This window comes from Haliaeetus albicilla, chromosome 18 (assembly GCF_947461875.1).
Source record: "Haliaeetus albicilla chromosome 18, bHalAlb1.1, whole genome shotgun sequence".
Lineage (NCBI taxonomy): Eukaryota > Metazoa > Chordata > Aves > Accipitriformes > Accipitridae > Haliaeetus > Haliaeetus albicilla.
This window is the reverse complement of record NC_091500.1, coordinates 27,009,351-27,031,031: the sequence shown is the minus strand read 5'-3', so window position 1 is coordinate 27,031,031 and position 21,681 is coordinate 27,009,351. Positions and strand designations below refer to the sequence as shown.

The following is a 21,681-nucleotide window of genomic DNA, read 5'->3' as shown; positions in this document are numbered from 1 at the left end:
TTCACATGCCTAAGGGTTTGCACTGCTGGGTCACCAACTCCCGTTTTGATCAATGCTTGGTGTCACGGCAGTATTCCCAAGGGGAGTAGCACAAGACTCATGCATAGTAAAACTGCTCAGTGGTGCAGAACACAACCCTGTTCAATCAACAAAGCTGCAAGCTCGTAATCACATCCTGATTACACTGACAAAACAGTGCGTTCTCTTCTCCCCTACCCTCCTCCCAAAAATCCACATTGAAAACTTACAAAACTATAACTAATGGGCTGCCTCCTACTATGGTAGGATAGAAAATTCAGTATGAAAAACTCCCATTCAGCTTCCAAGCATGCACACTCTTCTTGAAATTAAATATAGATCTCTTTTTAAAGGTCAATTTAAGGTTAGATCATGACAAGTCAGTGATGATGCTCAGCTTGTTAGCAGAGTTTCCCCCTCTCTTCTTTCATCTTTCAGAATTTTATTTTCAGAAAGCTGAAAGACCTAAGGACTGAGCATGGGGAAGAAGTGAATGCAGTATGATTTCTAGCAGTTTATATACTCTCTTTGTCATCACTAAAATGGTCATCTAGAAAAACTCTGAATTGTGAATTAAAAAGAACGTGAGAAAAAAATGCCGTCTTCTTCCTTGATCTTGATCTTAAACAAACACTGAGGTTTGGGAATTAACTAGAGGTAATCCACCACTAACTGCAGATGGTACTTTTTTTTCTTACAGCAGTAGTCCAGTTAAAACACCTGCCATGTGTTGACGATATAAAAATACGCTGTGAGATAGAATCCCTTATTGCAGTCTGGTGAATGTCCCTTTCTTGAAGTGTGTATTAAATTTATGTTGATACGAACCAGGGGCTCTGACTTTAAAGCACAAAGAGTTTTACTACATTTGAAATAGTCATAGCATTTCCAAGCTTTAAGCAGGACGATTCAGACTACTTGAAGTTCTTTTTCAGCTGTTCTTTGAATTAAGTGAACAGCAATATTCATCCAGCACTTCCGAGACTTTTCGTCTAGCACTTTGTCAGCTTTCTCAGACATATTCACAGCAATCCCACTGATGAAATCTTGGAATTGCTTTAACAGCAGAGTGCAGTGCAACTGAAGATCTCTTGGAAAAGGGTCATATTTTTTTCATTTCTAAACTGTTAATTCCCAGATTGGGATTCCATTCCAGTGGAGCGGCCTTTCGGGATTGCTGATGCACAGTGGGAAATGCTAAAGGGGACAAACATACGCAGCAACTGAAAATAAGGTGAAACCCTTTCCAAATAAATTCAACAAAACTAAGATGGAAAGATCCTACATTCAATTTCTAAAGCAATATTTTTGGTGCAAACATAATTTTGTGCTTCCAAGTGTATGTCTCTCACCATACAAACGTTATGAAGCCAGACCTCAAATCTCTTACTCATACAAAAAGCTCCTCAAAGATGTAATTCCAGAAACATTTAGGGCTCTGCTTGCATAAATGAGAACTATTTGTATAAGGTTTTGTTTGGTATTAAGAAAAATCTTAAAACTTAGACTAGAATGTTAATTAAGTTACAGTTTTGCTTCGTCAGTGTTTTAATGTTTGATTTCATGAAAAGCAAGCAAAATTAATATTAACTACGTGTTAAAACTTCAGTTTTCATTGATGTTTTCAGTGCCAACAGAAAGCAAAATCAGGCTTCTTGTTAAATATTTATTGTCATAGTTCAGCCATGTGCTTAGGTCTGTGTAATAAGCAAACAAAAGGGCAGGTCTTTACCCTGCACAACTTGGAAGCTGAAAATTACATGGAGAAAACCAAACAGCTGGGAAATCCCCAGAGAGAGGAAAATGTTGGGAAAGGACTTGACAGAAACTTAATTCATAGTGTAAAATCTTGCTTATTTGGATTCTGTGGGAGAGTCAAAAAGCAAGTTTTTGATGGATTTGGCTGGGTTGGTTGTTCTGTGTACAGAAGCAGAACTATAAATTTAAACTAAGAGGATCTATGTGACGTTCTTCTTGGGTGACAATTTTCAAGAATGAATAGAGGGTTTCTGATACATAGGTCTACCTCGGTGGGTCAAAGCCTGAAACCTGTACAGAATTGTGTCCAATGTATGTTCTTGACCCTATTTTGTATTCTTTCATCTTGACCTTTTCATGTTTCTTCTGTTTCTAATCAGGTATCGAAGCGGCTGTACAGTATGGGCTGTTATGAAATCTCTCTGGGGGACACAATTGGTGTGGGGACTCCTGGAAGTATGAAAAGAATGTTGGAAGCTGTTATGAAAGAAATTCCTCTGAGTGCTCTTGCTGTTCACTGTCATGACACATATGGCCAGGCATTAGCCAATATCCTCACAGCCATACAGGTAACTCAGGTTCTCGTTTTATAGATATGATAGTGGTAGTCTTAGTTTAATTCAAATGCACAATTTTAAAAGATTCCAGCCTTAAAGAAATTACTAGAAAGGGAAAGAGTCACTCACTAAACTTTCAGAAAGTATTGCTCACACATTGGATTGTCTACAAGTATCACTGCTGTTGCTTTTGCAAGAAAATTTCAGTTCCTATCTACTTATTACCTTCAGTTGTATGCAAAATCAGTAAGAAACACCGGTGATTATTATATTCCATTGATTTTGGATAAATGAGGGAGATAAGATAGGATTATTTTCTGATGTCTCAGATTCCACTTTTCTTAGGAGCATCTCTGTGTTCATTGCTCACTAAACTGTCTATTTTACAGAGGTGTCTAAATATAAAATAGAATAATGCATAATTACAGCTTGATTTCAGATGGATAAATCTAAATCATTGGTAATTATGTACACAGAGTGGTGTAGATAATTTTATCACTGTTAACACCCCTTCAGTATGCTTTTTTATTAATTAAATTTTCCAAATAAGATTAGCAACAGCTTCATATCCTATTTAGTCTTCTTTCACATCTGTGACTAAATAATCAGAAATAGTTAATTTCCATAAGAGATATTTTTCCCTTTGTGTTAATATTTTTAAGAATAGGACACAATACAAGAAACAGACTACAAGTTCTAATGTAGTTTTTGTAAAGATATAATATTGAAAAATATTTTAATGTGTACATGCATTCCTAAGGAGACCTGTTTTTACTAAATGTTACAAAATCAAAAGCTGTTTACAAATTGTAGGCCTTTATTGTTCTATTTTATATTTAATGGCATCTTCTGCTTCCTTGCAATTCAGGCAGCAATTTTTAAGGTCAACTTTCCTTTGTCCTGACTTATTTTGGCAGAGCTCATATTATGTTGTTTAAAAATAACAGCAGTATTAGTGATAAAAATAACAAGAAGGAATAGGGAAATGTTTCAATATGCGAATCTCTGCAGGTATTTGATAAAATACTGAATGTCAAAATCTGGTAAAAAAGGTTCTAACTTTTACTCACAGTGTTCACTGTTGACCCTTACTCACTTTTACTGTTGCAAATGTGTGTGTATGTACCATGGGATAAATAAATTGCTAATTTCACAGTTAGCTTCAGTTGCAGATGTAATAGCTAAAAGCATGAAAACTCCTGAGCATGGGAGGAGTTCGCCATAAAAATACTTGAAGCATTGTTTTTCAAATCCTTCCTTAAAATAATTGCTGTTATGGTGCCTACTAAGCAATGAATGATGGCTGTGCTTTGTTAACCCCAGGATTTGTTATAAGTGATTCTTGTTTCAGGTTTACCTCCTGCTCCTATCCTTTTATTTACTTCTTAAATTAACTATGTAAGAGTTAAAGGGGAAAAAAGCTCTCAGGTACCTAATGTGCAGTTCAGGCTAATTAACGTGTTAAATTCAAGAGAGCAATAGACCTAAACAAAAATCCCTATGCAGCCTTCTCAGATTTCTGGGAAGCCAGGGGTGCCTGAGACCCACCAGAAAACTTCCCTACGTGCTCAGTTTCTGCTACAGAAATTCTTCTGGTCAAAGAAACAAGGTGGCTAGCGGTGAATGATAGCTAAGCAATACTCTTTCTAAAACAGGACAACTTCTAATGGTAAAGTGCCAAAGCCAGCGGATCAGAGTGCCCAGGTCACTTCTAGCCCCTGCTGTCAGGCTTGCCTGTGCTTTCCTGTCTGCCAAAGATACCTGAATGGCAAAGTGCTGGAGTAAAACCCCTTGTCTTCAACTCAGCCATTTGTTTCATAGACCAGATTCTCCACAGATGCAATTCCCGTCTGTGCGACCAACACCATATTTCATCAGGAGTGAAATGTGTTTGAGGGGTTATAGAAATAATGGGCTACGTTTATTGTTTGAAAACAGTTTTCAAGAACATTCAGCAGGCAAATTACACTCTTCCTAAGACATTGCAGTCTACAACCTCAGGCTGAGTACTATTGTATTGTATATTGTATTTCCTAAGAATTAATGAATGACAGCTGGAAAGCCACAAATAACTCTGCACTAATTCAGGCATTGCTTCGATGGGAGATCTCCTAGGAGTGGAAAGAGGTGCTGGTGATTCAGTAAGTGATTTTTTTATACAGATCACATTGTTCCATGCAGGATTATACTACCCAAAATATTTTCTTTTGTTTGGGGCTGATCCAAAGTCATCTAGAACTGACAGGCCGTATCTGTGTAAGAAATTAGCAGGGAAGTAGTCTTGTAATTTTAGTATTCAGTTTTATGTGTGTTGTTTTAGCAAAAGGATAGGTAGTGAAAGATGGGAGAGAGATTAGCCAACTTTTTAAGGATAAGTAATTTTTTAACTTGTTGAAGTGAATAATATAGATAGAAAGCATTGCATAGAGAAAGGAAATTAACTTTCTTTTATGAAGAGAATCTGTGTAAAAATGTGAGGAACATGAAATGATACTTCAGAACAAAACAGTAAACAATTAAAGTAGAAACATGACTGGCTCTTGGTTAAATGGTTTAATATAAAAATATCAGAGTATAAAATTTACCAAAGAGACAAATTCAGAAGATGGGAAGTGATGTGGCAATCTAGTTAGAGGTTGTGGTATTTTGAGTAAAATTACATATGTGCGTTAGCTAATGTGACAAACACAAAATGTAGCTAAAAGAAGTAGTAAAACATTTATAGGAAATTGTTACAGACCTCCAAGGAAGGGTAAAAAGATGGGTCAGGAAAGTTCTGTGCTGGAGAGGCCCCAATAAGGTAGACCATTGATCTGAGGAGATTTCTGTTACCTTGACAGTTGACTCCCATAGCGTGTACAGAACGGGTGAGAAAGGGGAAGTTTTTTAATGGAAGTGATACAGAACTCTTTTTTGTTTTGCATAGCTTGTGTAGCTGCCAGAAATAGCTTTGTTTGTTTTCATAGCGCATATCCGAACATGAGAAAGAATATGCTAAGAGGCAAAGGGGAGTTTTGGCCCGTAGTGATACCTCAGTGAACGAAAAAATCGCATGGTAATCCCATAGAATTTTATCAAATTCAAATCGCTATTGTAATTCATTGATATAAACTGATCCCCGCACTACTGGGATCAAATCCCAACTTAGAGAAAACAAGCATAAAACTCTAATGACTTATGGGGAGCAAGGATTTTTACCACCTTGTGTAATCATTTCCACCTTAATGGACGCAATGAGGTGAATGAGATTGATGATTTGCCAAATGAAATTATTTTTTATTAGTGCTTCCTTTTCCCAGAAAACAGGAATTTTGAAATAAAATCCACACTTTAGTACCAGAAACAGAATTTATCAAGCCTCTAATTAAACTTTCAAGGTTCAGACTGCAAAATCCAAATTTCTGAATATGGATTTTCATTACAAACGTTATAATATATCCCCTTACAGAGAGTTTAAAATATTTAATAGTGTCTTTAAGATCCCTGAATTTTAAAGATTAAATAAACTTTTTTTTTTTTTTTAAATCCAGATAGAAACGGCTGGCTGGTGACCTCTTCCCTTCATCACTTAACTGAATAGATTCTAGCCCCTTTGGTGCATGCTGGAGAGACTAACCAACTTGCGTATTTTTGTGCATCCAGTTTACTTATGTAGTAAGGACTAGGCTCACACAAAGGCATTCAGTGTTGATATGGCTAAGTTTTAAGTGCCAGAGCCAGGAGAGGAGTCTGAGCATGGATGCTGAAGTTCATGGTTTATTAATTCACAAGGTTCGTTGTGTTACAGGGACAGAGTTCACAATGGCCAGCAGCTTGAGATGGTAGAGCCTAAGTTAAACAACTGAAAAAAGACTGTGTTTAAAATTCCCTCCTCCGTGATTCATGTGATCTTACATATGAAGCCTTAGGTGAGCTGAATTTCCCACCCAGAACCAGCTCCTAGATGCAAGTACCTAGCTTGTCCTTTTTATTTTTTCAAATACAGGATTTGCTGTTTGTGGCTGTTGAGCTCGCCTGTAGTGACGGGATGTCAAGACCCCTTTCAGACGGTGGTTGGAGGCCAGCTTGCTGCTAAGATCTCTTGTCCAGGAGTTGCTTGCTGCTAAGGACCCTCAGTGGGGGCTCCCCCTCCTTCACTTGGGGGTGGCTTTAAACCTGAAGCTCTTGTGCTTGGCCCCTGCCTAAAATACTCTGCAGCAGCATTGCAGTTGCACTTTGCTCCCAGTCTTGCATATCCCTGATTCTCACCCTCTGGCTTGATTTACTGGATTAGCCTCAGACCTGGGTGATCTGTGACCGATCCTGGTTACTGTCACCAGTCCCGATCTGATCTTGAATCAATGATTCAACACTTCTTGGAGTTTTTCGGTGAGGCTGCCGCCACTGCCTGCCTAGCTGGGACTCTTGGCTCCTCGCTTGCCTTCCTTTGTGGAGCAGTCTGTCCTTGCTGCTGCTCGGGACAGTCAAGTCTTTAGAAGAGGGACTAGCAGCCAATATCTTGAGCTTTAAGGATGGCTCTGAATGGCAGGTAGTGGAGTGGGTGCTGAGCTGGGAGATACAGCAGCTGTGAGAGTTAGCGGGTCTTGTGTGCTTTGATCGTGGAGCTCAGCTGGAGGCTTTGTCTTGCAGAGATGCAAGATGTTGCTCCCGTGTTAGATCCGGGAAGCACTTCTTGGTGTCTGGGTGTACAACAGTTCTGCACTGGGAACTCTGTTGGGTCAAAAAAAAAGAGTCCAGAAACCAGCCTGAGGAGTTGGTGTGTCTGACAGAACTTAAACGTCTCTTTTATGTGCCAGACTACTTTCACTGCCATTCCCCTCTTAAGTTTTTAGACCTGTATTTCTGTGACTAACTGACCTAAAAGACTATACCCATAATGATGAATTTCTAGATAAATACAGAATCTGTAAGAATATTTCTGTACTAGAAAATTCACTTAGCATTTGGATCCTGCAGGCAGTTCCATTGCCTTCGATTTGTCTAGCTTATTTTAATAGATGTCTGCAAAGATGCAGGTCTCATGCTAGCTTATCCCAGTGAATGACTAGTAGGTACGGCTAGAAGCCATGTAAGTTAGAGTAGCTGAATAGAACAGAGAAGTGATAAAAAGGAATGACAGTAAAATGGCATGAAGGTATGGATAGCAATGGTGGGAGGCCGAATCGGAAGAAGGCAAATACATGTGTATACTAGTCACATACAAGTTGTTCTAGGGTTTCTGCTGGTGATTTGTTACCTTTTTATGGACTTATGCATACAGCCATGTCACAGTTTAATCTCTTGATTTAAAAAGAAGCAACAGGATACTTTTTTTGAAGTACAATTTTACAAAACCTTATGTTGTAAAAACTCATAAGCTCATTTTCCTTTGGTTTAGTTTTCATGAGCTTTTTGTCCTTATTTGTTCTTTGGAGTTCATTTCCAAGGAGATACAAGGTTAAAACCAGCAGTTTTCTCCTGGATTTATGTTGAAATTCCCCCTTTTTCATAATTTTAATGCAAAACCATAGCTGGGCTGTGATCTTTGGAATGGTTGCTTGCACAGGGCCACAAAATTAAGAGAGATTTTAAAACTAGATGAGCTTTGTTGCAAAATGCTGTATTAGAAGAGAGCAATGAGGACATAATATAAGTAAAAATTCAACAGTAAACCTAAAAACTCTTGGTTCCCTGGTTTTCTAAGTATGAAACAGCAATCAAAAAATCCACAGCATGCTGGGTAACAAAACAAAGACTTTAAAAGAGAACAAAAAAAGCAGGATTAACTCAAAGCGTCATTAATTCAGGTAGGCACATTTATTTATGTGCTAATGTAAATGATCACCCATTTGGAGCATCAAAATTTAGGACTTTTGATCTGTCTACAGTCTAGGTTTAACCAACATCTGAACTCCTTCATTTTCTCTCTGTAAAACAGAGAACAGAGTGTATGCACAGGCCTTGAATAAAGATTTAAAAGCTGTCTCCCAGATTTATCTACCATTGACTTTTGTGCGTCATGTTCATCGTTGGTAGTTCAACAACTTCTTCCTAATGACCATTGGTAGGATCATAAATTTGCTCATACATCTACATCTCTCAACTCCTGTCTAACTCATTAGCAACCTGAAATTGAACATTCAAGATGGTATCAAGAAAGAAAAAAAAAAAAGACACCATATCATTCTTTATTTCTAAGAAATGCTGTCTTTTTAATTCCCCACAAAGCACAATCATTCAGAGCTATAGTGTAGTAGAATAAATTGACACTTCTGCTATAAGGTAGCGAGGATAGGTAAGCAACCATGAAAAAGCATGAAGCCTTGCATGTACTCATTGTGCTAGACTGAGCTAGGAATTTCTCATGTAACAGAGAATATGAACTTTCTAGCTGAAGAAGGCAGTCTAGCCGTATTCGTCTGTTGTAACACAAATCAAAAAATACTGGGTTTGGAGAGTTATATCGCAATTGAGGAAATGAACTTGTATGTAGTGGGCTGGCAAAGTTCTTGCTTGAATAATACATTAAATACCGTTAACGATTTTGTTTTATTATCGGTAGTGTGCTGGGGTACCCACTGCCTGGCAATGAAATTATTTACATCTAAACTAATTTTTAACAGAGCAAAAATAGTCATGACTGTTTAGTTAAAATTTCGATACTGTACTACAGACAGATTTTTTTAAGCCAATAGGCAGGTATTGTATGAAATTAATGAGGTACAGGAGGCAGGAACCATAACATCTTGGCTTGTCTTTTCCTGATTTAGCATGTCACTGTGCACATCACTTTTTTTTATTTGTAAAACAGGAATAAGCCTCATCTCTTTTAGTTTGTGAAATGCTAAAAAAAATCTACAGAGGAAGAGCATCAGACAAGTACAAATTATTATTATGAAGTCTAGATCTAAAATTTATTTTTGAAATTGAAGTTTAGAAACTGAATAGATTTTAAGTTTGGTATAGAATGTAATTTTGAGATTAAAAAAAGCTAAGGTATATGAGTGGGCAAGTGATCAAAATACATACATGCCCAATGAAATTATCTGAGTTCTGTAACACTCCATTTCCCTTCCCCTGCATGGCCTGGCTCTCTGAAGAATTTATGTAGCACAATACGAGGGTAGGAAAGACTTGCTGTTATGAGCATGCACATGTTTTGGGATCTTGAAAAAATGTTAACATTTTTGCATTCCTATTTTGAGAAACACATAGAAATGGAAAGGTTTCAGCAGACCTCACAAGTTTACTTTCCTCTGCTGTTTACAAAGATATGCTAGGAAACTGCAAAGACTTAACAGAGATCTCCAGAAGCTAATTTCAAGGTTCAGATAGGGAAACATTAGAAAACACAGCTTGACTGAGAATAGCTGTACAGGCTTCAGGAAGGGCTGGTCATGCTTCAATATTTCGCTGGAATTCTTTGAGGCAGTCACTGCCAAAGAAGACAAAGGATATATAGTGGCCATCATATGCTTTGATTTTTCAGAAAACAATTTACAGTGTTCTGCACTGGAAGTTAATATTAAGGCGTGGAGGCATGTAATAAGTGGAAAGTTGGCTAAATGGCAGGAAACAAATGGAGTTATGAAACAGAATTTCTTCAGGCTGGAAAGTACCCATCAGCAGGGCTGTGGAAGTATTGGCCTGTGGGTCCCAGGTTTTCCTGCTTAAATGAATAATTTGCAATACCATAATGCTGATGTTAAGGGCGGTTGTTCTAAATTGTAGAAATTAAACTTTTCAAATTTTAGATTTCCATTGTGAGAAACAGGGTAGCTAGCGCAATATGTAAGTGTAGATCTGTGTAATATTCTAAAACATCCAAAAAAAAAGTTTGGGAGCAAAAGAAAGAGTATAGGAATACACATAGTTTTAGGTAAAGCAAGAGACTGTTTATTACAACATGCCTGTCCTTTTAAATAAGGGTCTTCCTAGAGCTTTCTACTTTTGGATTTCTCTAGGAATTAATTTATCCTAGGCACTTACCAGGTATTTTCTGGTTTGCAAGTGTAAACAATACTTTTGGAATTATTTGTCAGCAAACTAAAAGAGCTGTTAGCAATAACACAAGGTTCTTTAGAAAACACGTTTGCTTTTTTGTTTCCGTTTCCTTTTATTCCCTTTTCCTCCTAGAAACAACATAGCACTTCGGTAAAGCTAGGAATTAAAAAAATCAAATGTTTGAGCTGAAGGAGTACATGATATTAGGGAAGAAAAGAGCGAGTAAAATTGTTTAAGACTGAAAGCTAACAAGACAGAGGTGAATAAGACTGTGTATCTGAAAGCAGGTAAGTTAGGGGGAAAATGGCAGGTGAATTGTAAAAAGGTACAAGACTGCAAGGTTTCTGTGAAGAAAACTTATAAAGAGGGTGTGTGCTTTAGGAAAGTAGAAAAACACTTGCGTTTTATCAAATAATATTGCTGCTATGAGCAGTCAGCTAGTTACTTTTGTAAGTGAAAAAACATACTGCGCAAATGAATAAATCAGACCTACACATGGGAAGAAAATGAAAACAGGCATTCATAGTGAAAATCTGAGAGATGTTTTCCAGTATTTTCTCTGTTGATTTTGGTTGTTTTTTTTTTCCTTTTTATACGTACTGATTTTACATTGTTGACTGTAATTTCAGCAAAATAAGAAAGCACGCAGATGAACAGGCAGTACCACTCCTGCTCTTTCCTCAGATCAGTACAAAAGAAGTAGCAACCCTATTTTTATTGCTTTCTGCTGCTTTTTGCAGGATGTACATAGTATGCAATTTCTGAGGAGCTGAAAGTTTTTGACCTTTCTCCCTGTGGTTCAGAAAAACTTGATAGCCTGATAGTTCAAAAATAAATTCCTCATTGCTATTATTATGACTGTTACCCTATTACTAGAAAAAAATTTTAAACAGTAGACTTTGTTTCAAGATTTTTACTTTTTAAACTTTTTAGGACAGGAAAGGGAATATATTTGTTATTGTATACTGAAATAGCAGCCAGAGTCCCTGAGGCAAAGATATATTTGCATGCATATACCAATAGGTAACCTGTATGGTTTTGTGTTTTTTGTTTTTTATTTTAAATGAAACTTAGTCTATTGTAAATGATTAACAAATAATAGAAATCTACATTGTTCTAACTGCCTCTAATGTGATGATTGAATTTCAGAAGCTTTCAACCCTAGTTACTGAACCAATAAACCTCAAGTCTAAGTCTGTTTCAGGATACTAATCAGACAAAGAGATCCTTCATCAGTTATAGATTATTCTCGTCTCCAAATTCCCTCACTAGACCTGACTTGGAGCAGTAGACACAACTTCCCTTTGGCTTACAATCAAACCTCAACTGTCTTTTAAAACATTTTTAAACCTCGAATTTCTCATGCAAATCTACGTATCTCTTTATATCTCTGCAAGTTCATATCGATTTATCACCCTAGGTCTAAATGGAATATGAATGGAGAAATCACTGCAGCAACTAGAGAAATAAAATTTGAAGCAGTTTTAGTTTTCTATCTTAAAGCCAAAAATAATTTCTGTACTAATAGCATTGAAGCTGTAGATTTATAGAAAGAATTCATTTGGCCCAAACATTCTATGCTCTTTTCTCTTTTTCTGTGCTTGCATCCTCCTTGCATAATTCTACTTGTTTTTTTGGAATGCTGTTTTATTGTAGCTTTCCTAATCACATCTTAAATGCTTTCATTTCTGAGCTTCCCATCCTGTAAGTGGCTTTCATTTGCACATTTCGTTCCTCAGTGTCGGTGGTACATTCCAATTTCAGCCTCATTGATCATTTTCTGATTCATTAAATCTAGAAGCATTAAGGCCATACTGATTTGGTTGACCAGTACCTGACAGGCATTGTAGTATTGCTGTCATTACTGTGTATCTTTCTCCTCTTGTGAATGTGCATCTTCCCATGCAAAACCAAACAGATTCAGAGAATTTACTTTAAATGATTCTTTGGTCTTCATCGGATTCTGTTCCACTGCATCATTCTTTAGTTGTCGTATCTGGATCTATAGTTTGTAAAAGGGAAAGGAATTAGTATTAATAGAATACAAGAAGACAATTCTGTCTTATTTCACCTTTTGCCAGCTAATAAGAGGCTTGCAAAGTTGTGCTTGCAAACAAGGCTCACACAAAATAGCATTGAATATAATTTAGATACAAAACCAGCAGATAATAGGTGCATTTGAGGATAATACTTGGTACAGACTGTTAGTGTCTGCCTCCCGTCTCCTTTGTTCTCCTTTGTAATGCCTTTTTGCCACTCTTTGCCTCCATCAGCGCTTAGGCAGAGTAAATATCCTGCTGGCAGCTCACTGGCAAGAAGGAGAACGATGTGAACAGATACTGTGCTCCTACATTCACCTAATCCTAATATTTTCCCTGGCACTTACGTTAATTTTTTCCTCTTTTTCACTATTTTCCTAGTCATTGTTTGATAGTTGTAAGTCCACATGGCCAGAGCAATAGTCTTTTTACAGATCTCCTTTTATCATCCCAACTGTGTCTTGTTTAACTTGACTATTTAAATGACTAAGAGTCAGCATCATCCAGTTCTGAAGTGGACTGGGCAGTAATCCAGCTCTTTCTGTTACAGACAGACATTCATTTTTTTGGACTAGAAACAAATTACTTCCAAATGCTGGAAATGTAAGAAGGCTTTTCAAAAAAGGTTTTCAGGTGTTTATAGAACAAATTAGTATAAAATAGTTTTCAAAATGCTAAGCCCAATTTAAAATAAATATTTAGTACTTTTAGGAGTTGTGAAAATATAGCACTAGAAAACTGAAGTCACTGATCTGTAACATGCATAAAAAATATGGTGAGGGCACATTGGTGTCAAATTCCTCATGCATATTTCTGTTGTGCCTCAACTGGATTGCATGCATAAAAAAGGTAGTATTGGGTTTTTTTTTTTTTGACATGAGACTACATGGCTGGCTGTAGGTTTGATGAGATGACTGCCTGTAGCTATCAGAAATTGAACTGATAACTGTTATTTCACAACAGTTTTTGATTCAATTCCTGAAAATCAGTGCCTATATTATCAAGATGCCTGGAAAATGAAGTTTTCATTGGCCTGAAGGTAGTTTTTTGTGCCTCACGCAGCCTCACATAGGCACTCTCTCATTCACAGAAAGACAAGCTAGTTCTCCACAGCTGTTACCTGCCCCTTTTGATTTTATGGTGTCTTGCTTGTCTTTCACACACTTTCCAACTTTCACAACAAATGAAATTGGATTTCCACAGAGAAGTAGCTCACACAAATTGCTTCTCTCAGAACTGCTCCATCCCTGCAAGCCCATCCCGTTCGCCCTTCTCGGCACCCCTCCCACAGTGTGCACTTCTTCATCAAGTTCTATCTCATCAGCTGTCACGTTAATTTTAGATAGGAGACTGCATGTCCGAATAGCCTTTGCACTCCTACAGTTGCTATATCACTCCTTTAAAGTGTTCCCAGACTCAGTACCTCCTGGCCTCTCTGGCACTAAGGCCAATTGATATGATAAAGCTTGCATCCATAAAATCAAATTCTTACCCTCCAAAACAAGGTCAGCACTTCCAGACTGCCAACTATGAATGATCCCTAAATGGTGCTAGTTCCCAGACCGTGCCAGAAATTGTTCAGTGGAACACTACCTGGCCCTGGCCAAAGCTGTGCCAGGGACGGTGCCAAGAGTTATGCACAGTGGACAACTGAGTTCCAGCCCTGAAGCCGTTTAGTTTATGGGTCATATACATACACAGCCACAAAAGAGCACAAGTTCCTGTGTCTTAACAGCACAAAAGAGAGATTTTTTTGCTGTCATTCCTAGTGGCCGTCCGAGGATGTCTCCTGAGGTGAGATTTCAGAGGTTCTGGTCAGCTCTGAGTGTGCTGCTGGCATCCCTGGGGCTCTCACTGCCGAGCTGTTACAGGTCTTCCTAAACATCCCCACCCTGCATCCAGCTCTCTAGCTAAGGTAGGACTCCCCACATTGCATGTCTTTGATTCGAGGCATGGGGGCGTGAGAACTTGAGGAATCCATCACTGTTTACTAACATGACACATTTAAGTGGGTGTGTAAGTTGTTCTGAAAAGCCGAACTGTTTGGGCTAAGTTTTTTCACAGCACTGTAGTTCAGGGCAGATATCCATCCCACAGGATATCAGCTTCATTAGTAAAAGATTGGCAAAGCTATAAGCAGCTTACCATAGGATCTGAATCTGGAAAGTGTTGGCCAGTCTTTGTAACCGACATGGCTAACATGCCAATTTAAATTAAATTTCTGATTTAAATACACCACAGAAATCAATGTCTATATTTAAAAATAGTCATCTCAGATGTGTTCTAGATTAATACTAGGTTTATGTTCATTAGACCACCTATTAATTCCTGTGATTAAGGTGTACTTATGATGATGATGCTAGGGTATATATTTTTAGATACTTTCTAATCTAGAACAAATGAATATGCCACTAGTTATGTATCTACCTTTGTGTTTTCAGCTAGTCCCCTTCTTGATTGACTGTGGTACACTTACTCCTTTCACTTTCCCTTTGTTTTCAGCTTACATGCTGCACACTAAAAAGGTATGTGATGCAGTGAAAGAAATAACATATAATATTTCAACATAATTTTAAAAACAATTGTGAAAGAAAAGTTTCAAAAGTTTGGTGAGGATATTATTTTAAGTACCTTTAAAACCAGATCTTTATTCAGGATTTAATTCCTCATTCAATTTTCATGGTATTTTTGAAAATAAATTATTTCTATAAAAGTTGCTTGACTTGGTTTTAGAAATTCTCCCTGTAATCATATTGCACTTTAATCAGGCTGTGACTGTATATGTCAGCTGGAAGAAGATAAATGGCTTTTAGACTTTTTATTTTAGACATTGTATTTTTCTCCTCAGTGGAAATTACTCCCCCTCCCTTTTTACCCTGAAGTAGTTTTTCTTAAAGTTCAACAGCAAGTGTAAAATAAGGACAGAAGCACTACAGTGCTTCCCACTTGGAAATTATTTTTTCTTTTCATTACCTCTTGTGATTTGTGAGTGTGTCTATTCTAGTTTCTGCCTGAAGAAGAGGGTATTGCATGGAACCTGCCTTTCAGACCCAAGCAAGGGTCAGAGGAGTTTACCATGGCAGGAGCAGTCCTGGGAAATGACAAATCCCAGTGTCTCCAGTAGGGAAGCGCAGTGTTTACAGTATGATGCTTCCTTCCTTTTTGGGCAGCTCTACAGACAGCTGTGCTGAGGGGGTGGAACTAAACCTCTGGCCATTCTTGCATATTTATGGCTCCTCGGAACCAGAATAAATGAAGCAATCAATGAAGGAGGGAGAGTTACTTCCTATTGCTGAGATACATCAGGTGGCTTTAAACAAGCTCTCAGGGTGTTTCCTAAGGTAGATTAAACTGCAGAAAATCTGGAGACGCTATGATCAGACAGACTGAAGTTCCTGAACTCACTCTAAATGAGTGTGTTGGGTGGATCTTTGTAGCCATATGAGAACAAGTGACCATTTGCATCAGTGGAATTAGTCGAAGATGACTCTTCAGTTAAGACAGAAACCAAAGCTGATGCAGTACTTGAAGTATGACAGTCATCTTTTCTTTCTGTGCTGTGCTGAAGCAACACTGAACCAGTCTCCTGAGTCAATTCATTCGTCATTTATCTTTTTTTTTTCTTTTGAAATATTACAGTACAAATTGAAACAGCCAGGCTTTCAGAAATAAAAACTTCCTGATCATTTTTAAAGATAAATGAATGATAGTTTTATATGCTCCATAATTTTTGCCAGCTTGCATATTTTCCTGTTTATTTAATTTTTTTCTCCTTTGTTGCTATGTGTAAGTGCTATGTGGTGACAGATTGTCAGAGGCAAATGATGTGATTTGCTTAACACAGAGTCCTTTCAAATTCATAAAGTAAACAATTATTGAAAGAAAGATTTTTCTCTGATCTTTGTTCATAGCAGTAAGACTTTGCTTGCACTAAGAGTTGCAACAATAGGTAACAATTTTCAATTTGATGTAGTATCTTTTCCTCTAAAGAATAAACTGAGCAAACAGAATACAAATAGACTTAGCAAGGCAATATAAAAATGTGCATCTGTAGCAAAAGATAAGATGCTAAGTTGAATGCCTTTTTAAAAAAAAGGAGAGTTCTGTCTTTACTGTTGGCAGATATATTGGATGAGCAATTTGCAACTGTCTTTTTAAAAAAGAAACTTTATTCAGGATAAGGGGGAAAAAATTGCAAGACATTACATTTTGTGGCTTCCCACCTAGCTATTAGCTAGCAATTAATTAGTCAACGTATTGGAAGGGAAGATTGTTTTGGAGGTATTGTAATGTGATATGGTATTGCAATGTGATGAATATTACAAAATCGATCCAGTTATAATGGAATAGTAGAAGCTGAGAAACTCACACTTTTTTTTAGTTTCCTGCATTATGATGAAAATCATGGTGAAAACTTTATTTGAAATAAAGATTCACTCTGCCTATGGCGTCCAAAAAGATGCCCTATTTGATTACATCTTCTTTGGTCACATTACTGTAATTATTAACAGTTTAATCCCATCCTGGAATTCTACTCGGGATGTTATATTTTAGCACAAAATGGAAAGTTCTGCTTCCTTGAAATTATATAGATGAATGTCTAGAACATATATTCCAGAGCTTTTAAAGAGAGGTCGCTCCTTGGTTCTAAATCCTTGCAGTAGATGCTATGTTTTTCCAACAAGACATTACCAACAGACCATTTGTCTGAGGCTTGAATCAAATTAAGTATGTGCATAGCTGTTTGCAAGTTCAGGGGCTATTTAGTGAGAATGTATTTTAAGAAAAAAAGTACTGATAGAAATAATACGCTATTTTTTTATTTGTTACAAAAGATGTAAAAGGGAATAATCAAATTGAAAGAAAACAGAAATATCTTGTGCCTTATTATACCATGCTGTCTACTGCAATATTGCCATAATTTTTGCTTAACTAATTGGGAACCTAGTCTTTAGTTCCTCTAGAGAATGAGGTGTGCAAGAATGAATACATTTAGTTTTGTTGTTGGGTTTTGTTTTATGGGTTTTGATGTTGTTGTATTATTTTTCCTTGCAATGATTTTCAGAGCACAGATACTAGTGAAGAAAAAAAAGCAGCAGCATAACTACTGTAAATATTTTATAAAATGTCCATCTGAAGCCCCTCAACCTCTGGTAATTAGAGGCCATACTGTGCAGATTGACAGGGTAAATTGCCAGTTAATGTTTACACAACAAAACATATGCCCAGTACAATATCCTACACTGATGTTACTGAAACCAGAGTCCAGAAATGTACAGTGGAAACAAGACGTGGTACTTTTCTTGTGCCAACACAAACAGCAATTACAGCACAGTGTGAGAGAAGTCATAAGAAATACTACTGCATATCAGTAGTTCAACAAAGTCAGCACTTTTGTGTAATTGCAGGGGAAAAGGGCTGAAAAACATTACAGATCTCAGCAAGAAATGGCCCTTTATACTTTTAAACTGATCCTTGATAAAACAATGCCGGGGTCATGAGAAGGCTACTCTGCCAATTTTGCTTCACTGTGGGATCCATTGACATCTGGCTGAGCTGCGGAAGCTGGAAAACTTCTTTAATATTCTCTTGACAGTAAAATGGACATGTGGAACACATTCTAATCTGTTAATCTTTGGTGCTCCTGAAGAAAAAGCACATTTGGCTTTATACTTTGTGATGATAAATATTAAGTCTCCAGATCTAGCTGTAAATAAGTTAAAAGCATTTGAATGGAGAATGCAGTTCTTGTTTTCCAAATATAGGAGAAGATCGATATGCACCTGTGTAATCCAGATGATGTAATAAATGCCAGGAGGTTTTTTCTAAGGGTAGTTTACCATACATCTTGGCAATCCACTTTTCTTTATGCTGAGTGTGTTTTGTCAATGAATATCGGGAAACAGAATCTCTGAACTTCCTTACATCCTACATACTAAAATAGAATAAAGTATTGTTTCGTTTGGGGATTATGAAAATAGAATTAAGAGAGATTCAAAATAGTTATGTCTGAATGAAAAGTGCAGGTTTTATTTAACAGCATTAACTGTACAAATTATTTTTGGCCTAGACTTTAAATCTAATGTGGAGTGATAATGAATGATGGAGATAACACATCTATTCAGCTTGAGGTAGGATGCACAACTCTTTATTTGTGTTGTGAGATATATGTCCAGAAAAGAGAAGAGGAATCTCTCACATTAGAAAATAACTGCTATGAGCATATAGTATGTATTGTAAGTATGAAGCATATATTGTGGCTATTATTATAAAATGCAAAAGATACCATGGATTATGGAAAAACTAAACTGGAATTCAAAATTCTGCACATCCTTGTAGTACATTTTAAATTAATCTGAACAACTAAAACAATGCATAAAGATAACACTTTTATACACTTGATGAAAGTTAAAATGATTTCCCAGTTCTAAGTAGCAAATTATATCATTATAACACATGTACCCTGTTGGAAATGTGTGACTTCCTTTAGAAAAGTTCAAGTATCTTCTTTTGCAAAATAAGTAGCCTCGGGAATTAACAGAGCTGTTGCTCTGCTCCCCCCCCCCCAAAAGATGAAAACCATAGCAACAATTAAAAAGATGAAAACAGACTTTTGTTCTCTGATACAATCAGGTCCTTTTCTTTCTGCCCACTTATTAATGAATTCTGATACTTCATTGATTGTTAGTGAGATCTGGAAGAGGAATCAAATCTATGAACTCCAACTGCAGATTACAACTAATAATAATAATACAGTCTTGAAAGTCTATGCCCTTGCTCAAGCAAGCTCCCAGTGAATAATAATTTCAGTAAAGTAAGAATTAGTCCAATCCAGTTCTGTGCAGTTGAGGAGTTTCAAGAGATCTGGGGCTGTATAAAATGCCAGACTCTTCTTGAGAAGTTGAACTGCGCTGCTTGGGCTTTATATCTTGCTGTTGCATAAGGAGATTGAAAGTGCAGCAAAAATCTGAAAAGTGGAGGGACAAAGATGAAGTTAGAGAGGGGCTAGATTTCTCAGGGATGTGCACAGAACCCACCACCTTCCTCATGTTTCTGAAGTAGCTGAAAACTTCAGCTTCAGTAGGATCTTCCATTTAGATGTTGTCGTGTTTGTGAAGTGTAGCATAGTTTTGGTTTCAAATGAGAAAAAAGCCATAGACAGGAGTTTTGTGGTTCGCTGCCTGGGTGTCCCACATTACCCAACAGTTAGGACATTTATTTAGAAGGAAAGAGAAGAAAAAAACCTGAGCCCTGGGTAGGCTAGTACCACTGCTTGACTACTGGATGTATTTGTGTTTGGATGCATGTGTGGGTTTTTTTCTAGCCCCACTGCTGAATCTGCTCCATTTCTAAGTCAGCTAAATCTTTCTGGGTTGGTTATTTGGGGGCGGGGGGGAGGTTTGACTCTAGCCTAGCTTGATTCCTGTTAAATAGGTGAAATGGGAAGGAAGACATTGTAATAGTTACAAGAGTAACCTGAGCAATTTTCTGGAAAGTGTAGGTACTGACATCAGAGGAAAAGCCTTGGAAGCGCGAGATGGGAGTAGTCACCTACTTTAAATTCTAATGTGCAACAGATAATTTAATACGTCGTGACTGCCATCATGTTTGGAATAGTAGCCAAAACCTTCAGCAGATGTTCTGGTATGTGGCAGAGAAAAGGGAGACTTGGATTGAAGGATATTTATCAAGTGCTCCCTCCCTTTGTATATCATCACATCCAGGAGAAACAAGTGTAGGTCTAGTTGTCAAGGTGTGAGTGGGAACAATACTATAAGTCACTAATATCTGAAAAGGTCTTTTCACTCTAATGTGGAAACTCGTTATGCAGTTGAGATGGGAAGCACTGGGTGAAGCTGAAGTAGCTGTGGAAGAAAATGTCATCATACTAGAACTAACAGGCATCAATCTTAGTGTCCAACAGATTAAACTGGGGTCTGCCTTAGCATTCCTTGGAGAAAGGTACACAGAGGAAGACAGAGAAGAGGCTGACCTTACCGTACATTTTCAGACACCTGAAGAACCCATTAGAATGCCTGATGTCAGGTTGGGGTCTCTCCACCCATGTTGGTCCATTGAGCTTCCCCAGCTTCCATGCCAAGGAGCCAGTGGGGATTCTGAGACTGGGAAGACCACACATGTTGTGTGGGTGATCAGCCCCAGACAAGGAGCTGATACTTCTGTAGGACTCCACAGCACATCTGGAGATGAGCCCTGGGGACGTCCGGGAGGTCCCCAGTTTTTGCTGAGTGGCAGGTGGGTGTGATTTCAGAGATAACATGGGGAATGAAAGTCAAAACAAAGTGGGTTTTGTGGGTGGGTGATGTTCCTGGCTCTAGGGGAGTCAGGTGCTGCTCTGCGAGGGCTCCGGCTGAATTGAAGCCAGATGAGATTTTTAAATGCTGTTACTATTTTGTTCCTTTAGATACCCTGATGCTGACATACCATAATACTACTGTGGAATGAAAATAGTTCTGCTCTATTTTCCCAGCTTTCTTGTAAACGCCATCATTGCTACAAATTTATTTTATAAAAATAGATGTTTTCTGCCACCCACCTATTTTGTTTGCTCACATTGCTACAAGCTAGTGTCCTCTGCCACTTGGTGCATCATGCTGAAAGTGTTCTGTTTACACAAATTGAGGGAAATTAGACCTGCAGGAACAGTTTTGGCCACCCAGCTTAAGCCACAGAGTGAATCAACAGAAATTGGTTTTCCAGTAACTAGAAGGGTTGGGAGTTGGTAGAAGCTAACCAGGACTGAAGAACAAGATCGAAGGAATTTGTAGTTTCATTATAAGGTATAGATACCAATAAAAGGGATAGCTAAGATAGATGAACTAGGTTATATGTTCCCTGAATGTAGGAAAAAGTAACCTTTTCAGATACTGTGATGCTCTGGTCAGATGTGCCATTTTCATTGATGGATTCACATGTTCCGCATTTCCCACAGGCACTTCAAATACTAGATCAGTGCCTTTCCCCGATTATCCATACTTGCACTCTGTCCTCTTTCAATATCGTAACTCACAGTGAAGTGCGCTCTCTGCAGCCTGCATCTGAAACATTGATTTTTTACCTCGGGTTCCATCCTTCATTCAACCCATTCTCAGCTGATGTCCCGTAATTCAGCCGTTACGATAATTCAGCCATTTTATTTTAGTGGGTACATCTCTACTCTGCTTATCCTTTGTGAGCCATCCCTTGCAAAGTGAGTGGATTTTATTTCTTTATCAGACCTTCACTGTCAGCAGTTCCAATCATGCTTTCTCCAGTCCCAGCAAAATTTTCCTCTCCCAGAGCAACCCTCAGTAACTTTGCCATCA

General features: G+C 37.7%; 1 protein-coding gene across 4 annotated transcripts in view; it reads left to right on the top strand.

Moving 5' to 3' along the window:
* The window catches only part of HMGCLL1 (3-hydroxy-3-methylglutaryl-CoA lyase like 1), an 87,850-nt gene that overhangs the window by 48,562 nt on the left and 17,607 nt on the right, over positions 1-21,681 (top strand). For all 4 annotated transcript variants that reach the window (XM_069805982.1, XM_069805979.1, XM_069805980.1 and 1 more), the window contains one exon: positions 2,157-2,345. In XM_069805982.1, the coding sequence (XP_069662083.1) occupies positions 2,157-2,345 (189 nt within the window). The remainder of the gene's footprint in view (positions 1-2,156; positions 2,346-21,681) is intronic.